The sequence below is a fragment of the Rhodamnia argentea genome, chromosome 5 (genome assembly GCF_020921035.1).
Source record: "Rhodamnia argentea isolate NSW1041297 chromosome 5, ASM2092103v1, whole genome shotgun sequence".
In the NCBI taxonomy this organism is placed as follows: domain Eukaryota; kingdom Viridiplantae; phylum Streptophyta; class Magnoliopsida; order Myrtales; family Myrtaceae; genus Rhodamnia; species Rhodamnia argentea.
The window spans coordinates 7784047-7795235 of NC_063154.1; the positions used below are offsets into that span (position 1 = coordinate 7784047).

General features: G+C 37.8%; 1 protein-coding gene across 1 annotated transcript; it reads right to left on the reverse strand.

The window, feature by feature from the left end:
* Positions 1–890: 890 nt before the first annotated feature.
* Positions 891–2641, reverse strand: LOC125315004 (7-deoxyloganetin glucosyltransferase-like). The gene is made up of 2 exons (XM_048278738.1): positions 2116–2641; positions 891–2022 (listed from the first exon to the last, which is right to left on the reverse strand). Exons 1-2 carry the CDS (start codon positions 2639–2641, stop codon positions 1094–1096), a joined length of 1455 nt encoding a protein of 484 aa, XP_048134695.1. The 3' UTR covers positions 891–1093.
* Positions 2642–11189: the final 8548 nt, after the last annotated feature.

Genomic DNA, 11189 nt, shown 5'->3' on the forward strand with positions numbered 1-11189 from the left:
TAGAAAGTATTTGTGGAGCAATTAAAAGTGCATGTGCAGTTGGTGATCTAATGAGGTCCACAGTTATGATGGAGTTCAAGCGCTGCATGTACTTGGATGATGTTTGTGGCAGTTGAGCCCATTGGGGATATATGAGAGTAGTAGTGAAGTTCGGGCTCTAACTAAGCGATTGTGACTTGGCTCAAACGTTGAGACAATATGGACATTGTTAAAATATGTCTTGAGCTTGAACCAGAAGTGAAAATCTAAATTTTGGAAATAAGTAAATAAAGAAGAGAATTACAAGATCAGATTTTGAAAATCAAAATTTTTCTTATTTTGATTTTGCTTTGGATATGATTTGTTTTAAATCTCATAGAAACCTATCCTTGGCGATATTGGTATGATATTTCCTATTTTGAATAGGTTTCCTAATCCTAGTTGGAGAAAGAATTCTTATTTTGGTTCCAACTCTTACTTATAAATAAGAAGCAGATGTTCTTTGTGAAGAGTATCAAAGAGAAGCTTTTGCTAGTGAATTACATTCTTAATGTTTGAAGCCAATTAAATCTTGTGAGTAAGATTTGTGAATTCCTTGTTGAGACCGAGAGATTTTCCATGAGGAACTGTAGGGATAAACAATTGTGAGTTATTGGATATAATTGGGGCTGAAAACGTCGATAGTGTTTGAGTAACTCGAGTGTGGTTTGTAATCCTCATTGGATCGCTTGTTTTAAAGTGAAATTCATTGCTACTTTCCCATCAACGTAATTCTATGACCGAACCATGTAAACCTGATATCCGTTTATTTTCTTATTCTATCTATTTTATTATTTAATTGCTTGATTCCGCACAACAATAAGCATGCCAATAGATATCTTTCAAGTTATAACTAAGCATGATGAGTAGAACATGGGTGTAGGAAAGATAGTTCTTCTTGCTGGGAACAAGGTTATAGGATAGATGAATCAGGTAGTTTGTGCAAACCTCTTGAAACACACCAATGAGAACATATAATCTCATTACAGGAACCCATAAACAAAGTATAAAGCTGTTGTGAACAAACAATCGCCTGTGGTAGCAGTGTTGCACAAACAGACGTTTGGTGATATATTTAAGTCAGAAGTTCATTCAACATCTTGTCCAAGTTTTTGGAAGATGGCCCATTTGGATCTGTTGCCTCCTGTGCTAGTTTCTTCCACTCTATGATTCTTTCCTTCATTTGTTTTCCCTTGTCTCCTTCCATCAATTCCCTCACTAGCCTTTCCACTTCCTCTCTTTTGACCACACCTGATAACTTCAAACCAATCTCCCATTTACTACAGGCGTAGGTGCAATTTGTACTCTGGTCGCCAAAAGATGGCCAACAGATCATTGGGACTCCTGCCGACACACTCTCGATTATAGAGTTCCATCCGCAGTGCGTTAAGAACCCTTTGGTCGCCATGTGGTTGAGAACTGCCTCCTGTGGACACCAATCTGTAAGCATACTCCTTCCTTCTGTTTCTTCCATGAATTCCCAGGGAAGAACTGCTGAATCCCCACTGACAAGGTCTGGCCTAATTATCCACAGGAATGGATGTTTGCTGTTGGCCAGTCCCATTGCAAACTCAACAAGCTCTTCTCTTGTCAAGACGGCTATGCTGCCGAAATTAACGTATAGAACTGACTTCGGTTCCTTCGAATCCAGCCATCGAAGGCACTTCGTATCTTCTCTCCACAAATTGCAGTCAACAGATTTGAGGGGACTCTCTTCCTTCACTAGTTTGTCGACAAGTAACGGGAGTGGCCCAATTGCATAAACGCGAGGAAACATCAATGATATGGCATCAAGCAAGTCCGATTCAAGGGCGTGAAATGTATGGAAAATCATTGCTGAGGCTGTATGTGCTCTCTCAGCGGCATCCATTGCGAAATTGAACAAAATGTCATCAGGATCTGTGCTACGAAAGAAGGTTGGCAGGTCCCACAATGTAATATTCTTCATTCCTGGAATCCAGTCAATTACTGTATCCAAATAGCCGTTTGTTAAGTAGCTGGTATCTGCATCACATGTGATATTCTCAGTCTTACAACAACTTAATTGCCGAATCTACTCGCAAGGTTCTAATAAAACTATCTTCCCTGCACTTTTACCTTTTAATGGCATGAGACCCTTTTCCCTAAGCGTCCGGTATTGTTTGAATCCCATGAAGGCGCAGGCGGGGATTGTCCACAAGTGTACGATAGGGATACCGAACTCTTGAGCAGCTTCATTGGTGGCGGATGACATGAGTCCATCAGAGAAGATGCAAGTGACTGGAGGAACATCTGAGTTTGGTGCGGTGTGGTTGAGATTGGAGATGAGATCAGAAAATGGTGCAGCCACGTTCTTTCTGATAGAATCACATAGAGCCGCAAGGTCTTGGCTTGAGTCTTCATCTGTGGGAGGAAGGCCATCGGTGATGGTCAGGAACCGAAAGCCGCTGAAGCCGTCTAGGGCTCGAGGTCCCCTCGACTTCATTAAGCGCCGATGGTTGTACTCGGTGTTCACAAAGGATACGTAGAAACCTTTTGTGTACAGAAGCTTTGCCAGTTTTAGCATTGCTCCTATGTGGCTTTGGTATGGAAGTGGCATACAAACGGCATGGCTTCTCCGAGCTGAGGCTGATTGGGTGTCCATCTCTCTCTTTCTCTCTCTCTGGTGAGACTCAAACCTGAACGCAGAGGATAGAAAGGCTGATATGGGTGGTCAGTTTTATATTTGGTATGAGGGGGGAAGACGTAGTGGATGCCAGGCAGAGCCAATGGTTTGCCGAACTTCTGTCTTTTCTAGGGTAAGAAAGATTGATGGATGGTTCCTTTTCACTGAATGGTATGTGAAAATCTTTGGTTGTTATCCGTCGTAATGCGGAGCCTGCTTTTGGAAACAAATGAAACTGTGAAGAGCAATCAGCACGAAAGTCTTACGACCTGACTCACCCTTTAGAACCTGCATTTTGTCTTGTAATAGTTATCCATTGATATTGAAATTTTCTTTGCGGCTTTGGACTTAGCTGAAAGCAGCTTCCTAAGATGGTTGCTGTCAATGAAGATTTGACATATACCCTGCTGGAATGGGCGAAAAGATTCAGGATGGGGACAGTGCATCCACAGAAATCTTATCAGGGAGAGGGAAGGAGCGCCTGAAGCTTTTGCCAGACCTTTCATCGTTTTTCTTAAAACTGCAACTGCAATATTGTTTCCTCAGAGAATGGATGAATGGTCCAAAGGTGTCACAGAAGGGGGAGTGTCTTATCGCTCATCCCCTTGGCCAAGTAGGGAGATGTTTGGAGAATGCTGATAAGCATGATGAGCCTGCAGATTTTTCCCAGGACAGAAGTGTATTCTGAACAAGTTTTCTGAGCAGGCTTGAGAGTTTTTCATACATTCTTCCTCTTTGAGGGATTTGTGCAGACTCGTCCACTTGAGCCTGCCCAATTGATGGTTTTCAATCACTTTCCAAAGATTAGAATGTGATGCAGGGAGATTCGGTGAGAAAAGAAGATCGCAGAAAATGATGGGAAACAACTTTTGTGCAGTTCACCTAGCCTCCGTACCCTCCGCACCCTTTACCAGCAGGCCGCATAGTTATTAGCAGTTTTGGACTGTTAACTTGTTACTTAACAGAGCGACTTTTTTTTTTATTTTTATGCCTGAATACTAGGAAATGAACCAAATCAGATCGGTTCCCAAGTTTTTAATCCGTGAATCTACACGGTTAAATTGGGAATCGGCCTTGAACCAGACCAACTAAGTTGGTTGGTTTTAATCCGTGAATCTACACGGTTAATTGAGATTCCTAATTAGATGACCAAGATCAGGAACATCTATTCGTATAGGATGTATATTTTCTCGGAGGGTGATTGAGATTCCTAATCTTCCAAATTGGGGGAGGAAAAATATTAGATGACTATTGCCTTTTTGGATATTCCTTAATGTCCTGGCTATTCAAGGAATGTGAGAAGGAGATGCCACGTGATCTCTTGCCAACGAATTCTAGATAGCTTTATCGAGATAAGAAGTGAATTGTACAAATACTTCTACTTCTACAAATTATACTGATTGCAATATATTTTCCCAACTCGTTTTTTCTTGGCTTTAGTTTGAGCTGCAGATCCTATGTTCAAGGCTTTGATTTGACCTAGGTTCTTACCTAAAGACAAAAATACCCACATTAATAGTAGGTTTATTTCAATATTAAATAGGTCAGTCGATAGAAATTTTTATCCATTTATAATGGAAATTACATTAGTGCGGCGAAATCTCCATTTTTTGGTTCTAGGGTAATGCTAATGACTCTCTTTAGATACATGCTGAATTATATTTAAAAGAGATAATGGCATGAATGGTTCCTGAACTTTGATCTAATGTGCATTGTCGTCCCCGAACTTTTAATTTGACCAATATGTTTCCTCAACTTTAGCTCAATATATAATGTAGTATATGAACTTTTAATTTTATCAATATGATCCCTAAACTTTTGAAACATGTTCAACTTAGTTCTTAAATTTTATAAAGATATTCAATATAATTCTTCCATTAATTCAAATTCAAGAACGACTTCGAACATTTTCTTATAGTTCAGGGACTAAATTGAATATGTTTCAAAAGTTCGAGGATCACATTAAATTAAAAGTTCAGGGATCACATTATACATTGGACTAAAGTTCAGCGATCGTATTGATCAAATTAAAGGTTCAGACCATTTATGCCATTTTCCCTATTTAAAATGCATGATATAGTGAAAATTGTGGAGTAACACTTCATGATTTGTGGACTTGTCCCGGTAGAACGTTGCATGGAGATCATTGTGCAAGTGTATAAATCTAATTTTTATACTGATCAAAGATTTTTTTTTTTTTTTCAATCAATCAATCTGGTGTGGCTGGCGGTTGGTGGGATTTTGCAAGATCATTCAATGGGCCCCGGCCAGCCCCGTACAATTTTAGAATTTTTCACTGCGCTGAATTCAGATTGCAAAATAATTATAGTTGTTATGGTCGGTTGTTTCTTCACGTAACTTCAAATCAGATATTTGTCCATCGAATTTAAACCAGGAATAATTGGCAACTCCTAACATCGATTCGGGATTGAATGAGATTCTGTAAAAGATTCGAACCAAGGAATTTATATCCGGGATTATCACATTACAAAAAACAAATCGCATTTTCTGTTTGGAAAGATCTATAACATAAGATACACAACTTGACACGTCGTTTTATAGTTATATGGTTTGAAAAAAATTAAATAGGTCAGTAATATGTTTGATGAGATTATGACACAAGCGTTTTGTGAACTTTAGCTCAATATGCAATGTGGTATATGAACTTTTAATTTGTTTAATATGATCCATGAACTTTTGTTCAATGTGCAATATGATCCTTGAACTTTCAATTTGTCCAATATGATCCTTGAACTTTTGGAATATGTTCAACTTGGCCCCTAAATTATATGAAGATATTTAATATTGTCCTCCCATCAATTCAAGTTCGGAGACAACGTTGAACATTTTCTTATAGTTCAGGAACTAAATTGAACATATTCCAAAAGTTTGGAGACTATATTGAATAAATTAAAATTTTAGGGACCATATTGTAAATTGCGTTGCGGTTTAGATATCATATTGAATAAATTATAAGTTCATGGACCACATTGCATATTTGGCTAAAGTTTAGAGATCATTTGTGTCATTTTACCAACACTTGATAGAGCCATAAGATCCGATAGAATTTAAAGTTACAAGTAAAGTTATATAGATTGGAGACGCTTTAAGATTAGTTGACAGCATGCCTGCCATTGAAATATAGAGAGCCACTAATAATTTTTTTTTTGGTAAGGAGAGCCACTAATAATTAATCTTTAAAAGTTACAACATTCTAAATTACCATTATTAAGGCTACAAGTAGGATCAAATTGGACGGATAACCTGTTGATATTTATATATCAATTGGGGTCAACTAGGTACGAGAACTACTCATATATTTTTGGACCATTAGACTAAAAGAAATAAGGGGAAAATCCCACTAAAAAGTTCTTAAAAATTTTCTTTTGGAACACATGTAACTTAAACTTTTTTTTTGTCTCGCAGGTATCCCAAACTCAAAGTAGTGATCCAAAAATGCATTTCATCATAGTTTTGTCCTCAATGACCATTAAAAATCCTACGTAACGATATGCCTAGACATAAAGAATAACTCTAAATAAATCCACTTTGCATGTTCAAGTATTAGTAAGGACGAAAGTCTAAGGGAAGATAAGATTGTGTCATCGAAATAAATTTAGAATGTTAGTGAGCCGAAAAATATTTCCGGTCATATGTGATAGAAAATTTAGATATTAAATCACGGATTCATCTAACAAATCAAACTTTTAGAACAGTTGACATTAGTCTCCTAAAATCTCACGATGGTGTTCTAAGGAGAAATTTTAGGACTTTTCGTAACATTAGTTCTTAAAATAATCGATTGCTCATGCATGCATGGAATCCGGTAGCACTCATGTCTTCCCTTAGACAAGCCGTTCCTTTATTTTATTTTTTTCATTGGGCTTTACTAGCATAACAATCTTCGGGTGACTATGAAAATAACATGTTGTGGGCCACAAATTCTTGAAAGAGTGAACTCTACAATAATTTTTAATCATTTCTCTTTTTCAATTTTTTATTACCCAAAATAGACCGTTAACCTCACAATAGATTACGGACAGTCACATCATCATTTCACTTTTTTCATTTTTGTATTTGGTAGATGATCCTTTAGTAGACCACAAACAAGGCCAATCAAACACGCTTGCCTCTGCATGTCTATAAACGTTTTTACGTCAAGAAGTTGTTGGGGAAAATCAAAGAAACAAACAAATGTTCGCATGGATATTTGCAAGAGTGAATGTGAAATTAGAAGGATGGAAGGAGAAACTTATGTCTAGAGCCTGCAAGAAAACCCTGCGTAAATCCGTTGTGCAAGCTCTACCCTATTACGCAATGTCTATCTTCAAGATCCCGATCTCTATATACAAAGAAATTGAGCAAAGAATAGCAAACTTCTGGTGGCAACAGAATGATTCGAGGGCAGGGATCCATTAGAAAAAATGGGAAACACTTAAATTGAAAAAGCTGGAGGGGGGACTTGGTTTTAGAGACCTTATCTCGCCATGTTGGCTAACACAAGCCTGGAGACTCATGCAATCCCCCTCAGCTTTATGGAGCCAGATAGTGAAAGGGATATATTTCCCACGTTAGAACTTTTGGAATGCCGGCAAAGGTCCCCGACCTTCTTGGGGATAGTAGGCGTTATCATCAATTCTAAGAAAAGGGAGGAAGGAGTCAATGATGAGTAATGTCTTGGGCTATTGCAAGCCTTATGTTTTTCACTGATAATGGCCACCAACAAAATTTTATAACTCCTCTTTACGTAATGCCAAAAATAAATATATTTGTCAGTGTAAACACCGACCCTTATCAATACAATTTTACCGACTCTCTTCAAGGGGTATTCATGTTTTCATTTAATAGTGGCATGAATTTGAAGCATTGAGTACCAATGTTTGTTGAAGGGCCCGACATTAACCATTGATTACCCTTTTACCAACTTTCTGATTTGCTGTCCAAAGTTTTATTGGGGTTAGTAATTTCACCTTTGATGAATGGAACAAGTCCTTGTTCTTCTTTGGTAGTTGCGCATTGAGTGAGGAAGACTTCAAGATCACATTACACTAACTTACATGGAAGGTCTTGTCACAAAATTGATGAAAATTACAAAATAAGTCCTAAACTTTTTATGTTTGTGTCATTCAGTCTTTCCAGCTAATTTTGCAGAAAATCGATGAAATGGGGCAGCCGACATCGAAGTGATCAATTCTTAATAATACTTTAATTTTTTTATTTTTTTATTTTCTATTTATTTTTGTTCCTTCTTCTTTCTCCAGCAAGTGACAGGCCAGAGGTGAGGGCTAACAAAGCTCGCCCGCCCTTGGCAAGGCCGGCCTATTTTTCCCGATCTGTTTGATAGTAGTCATATGTATGAATGCATGAAGCACAACATTAGGGCTAGAGTGGAAATGGGCAATGTATATAGGGCTTTCTTTGAAAATGGGCAAAAAAAATTTACGAATTAGGGCTAAATTTTTTTATTTACGGAAACGGGGCCTGCGCGTCTTGCCGCAGGGTTGCTTTTTTTTTTTTTTTTTTTACGTTTTTCAATTATTTTATATTTATAACATTTATATTTATATAACTTTGTAAATATAATTTTTTTTTCTTTTAAAGCTTATTTTTATAACATAATTATCAATAATTAATTGAAAATTTTATTAAGATATATAATTAATAAATAATTTAGTACTTAGATAATTATTGAAAATCAGAATCGGATTTTCTTGTTAGCAGCAGAAGTTTGGTTATTTTGTTTCCAAATCTTCAGGATTTTATTTGTTAGCTTTTAGGAATTTGTTTCCTAAGTTTTAGGATGCTATTATTTTTTGTTTCAACCAGGAGATACTAACCAGATTTATGGCTAGTATATCCGGTTTTTTGCTTCAATAGTTAGCACAAATAATTAGTTGGACGAGCAGCTATAAAAGGCTAGAGGCCTCATGTAATTTAGTAGTCTTTTCCGGAGAATAAAACTCAGAACAATTTCTCCTAAATTTCTTCATGGTATCAAAACTCGATCCGGATCATTCTTTTCTACCATATCTATGAGTGTTTCCACCATAACAAAATACCCTAGAGCTACCATAGCAAGCGAGGTTGAGAGTGAAACCTCGGACCCTAAAGCTCGGAACTCTCCTCCGATTACCCAACCTATCAATGTATCCAAAGGTGGAACTCTTCTCATCACCGGTCATAAACTTACCGGTCACAACTTCAATCAATGGTCCCATTCTGTCATGATTTTTGTTTGTGGAAAAGGTAAAGAAGATTACCTAACTGGAGCTATCGTACAACCCGAGGAGACGAGCCCAAACTATCGAACATGGAAGGTGGAAAATAACATGGTGATGTCCTGTCTGTTGAATTGAATGACGAATGAAACAAGGGAGAATTTCATGTACTACAAGACAGTGAAGGAGATTTGGGATGTTGTTCATGAAACTTATTCAAACAAAGATAACACCTCAGCCATCTTCGAGATCAAGGGCATTCTTCATGATCTAAGGCAAGGGGAATCTTCTGCCATTGATTATTTTAACCTACTCATACATCATTGGCAGCAACTTGACTTGTTGGAAGACATTATGTGGAGTTGTCCTGAAGATAGAAAGCGGTACAAGCAGATTCAAGATCGAGAGCACATCTACAAAATTTTGTTAGGCTTGAATCAAGAGCTTGATGAGGTACGTGGACGAATTTTGAGCATAAAGCCCCTACCTAGTGTACGAGAAGTTTTTACAGAGGTCAAGAGAGAAGAGACTCGATGAAAAGTGATGCTTGGTTCTTCAAACAACCAGATCAATCCAGAAAATTCTACCTCAATAGCCCGAGGATCTCAACCATCCCGTAGTCGAGGCACTCGGTCAAACAACAACAACTAGCAAAGGGGTGGTCATCTGTGGTGTGATCATTGTAAATGGATGGGTCACACAAGAGACACATGCTGGAAACTTCATGGTCCGCCGGATGATTGGAAGCCATCAACCTCACGTCCTACTCAAGATCGGGAGAACAGAAGCAACAAAGTCCAAATAGAAACAAATGCTTCAATAGATTCGAGTCCCTTCAACAAAGAGAAGCTGGATATGCTGAAAAAGCTGCTATAGGAATCGGTTCAGAAGGTAACCCATCCGGAAGGGGTTAATACCGCAATGATAGCTCAACGAGTTAATTCTCTAAATGCCTTTAGTGCTAAATAGGAGAAAATCACCTCTTGGGTTGTAGACTCGGGAGCATCCGACTACATGACCGGAGATGTCACAGTGTTCAACGAGTACAATCCATGTCAAAACAGCACTAGTGTTCAAATTGCTGATGGTTCTTGCTCAAAGGTGGCTAGTGTTGGATCAATGGTTATTTCAAAAGATATAACACTGAATTCAGTATTATTTATTCCTAAACTCAACTATAATCTTATCTCCATCAGCAAGTTAACCAAAGATTTAGGCTGTATTACTAAGTTTTCCCCACACTCATGTGAATTTCAGGTTTTGAACTAGGGGATGACGATTGACACCGTTGAGATGGATGCGGGCCTCTACCTTCTGCGAGTTAATGCCTCAGAATGGAAAAACAAGAAGATGTCATGTGTAGCATCTCATGCTAAGGAAGAGAGTGACGTAAGATTGTGGCACTATAGGTTAGGTCATCCAAATTTCTCATACTTAAAAAGGTTGTGACCTTCTTTGTTCAATAAAGATTTAATAAAATTTCAATGTGAGGTGTTTCAATTATCCAAACATACTCGCAATATATACCCTTTGCAACCTTATAAGTCTTCTCATCCATTTCACATGATTCATAGAGATATTTGGGGACCTTCTCGAGTCAATAATATTTCTGGTTCTAGGTGGTTTGTTACCTTCATTGATGATCACACAAGACTCACTTGGCTTTTTCTAATGAAAGAAAAATCAGATATTGGCTGAATTTTTCAAACCTTCGATCCGATGATCCAAACTCAATTCGGCACAAAAATCCAAGTTTTCAAAATGGATAATGAGAATACTTTCACTCACAGCTCGGGTCATATCTAAATAGCCATAGTATCATACATATTAGCTCTTATATAGATACTTCACAATAAAATGGAGTAGCGAAGAGGAAAAATAGGCATATTTTGGAAGTCACCCATTCTCTTATGTTAGCCACCCATGTTCCTAAACATTTTTTGGGAGAAGCAGTCTTAACGACCACATATCTTATTAATCATATACCTTCGTGTGTCCTAGATTTCCAAACACCATTTCGGAGGTTGCTTCATACCTACCCACATATTCGTTTTGCCTCACATATCCCACTCAAAGTATTCAGCTACACAACATTTATTCATATAAATCAGCAACATTGCGATAAGCTATATCCTAAGTCCCTCAAATGTGTGTTTCTAGGGTGCGCTCCAAATCAAAGTGGATATAAGTGTTATTACTCACAAACGAAGCGTTTTTATACTACCATGGATGTTACCTTCTTTGAACACTAGCCCTTTCACTCCAAAAATACCATTCAGGGGGAGAGTTGTGAGGAATATTATTTTTGG

Bases quoted from the DNA above. Each gene is read 5' to 3' on its own strand.
- LOC125315004 (XM_048278738.1), bottom strand. From the start codon at position 2,641: ATGGACACCCAATCAGCCTCAGCTCGGAGAAGCCATGCCGTTTGTATG. The intron at 2,023-2,115 runs GTAAAAGTGCAG...CATGTGATGCAG, and splicing joins GGGTCTCATGCCATTAAAAG to ATACCAGCTACTTAACAAAC.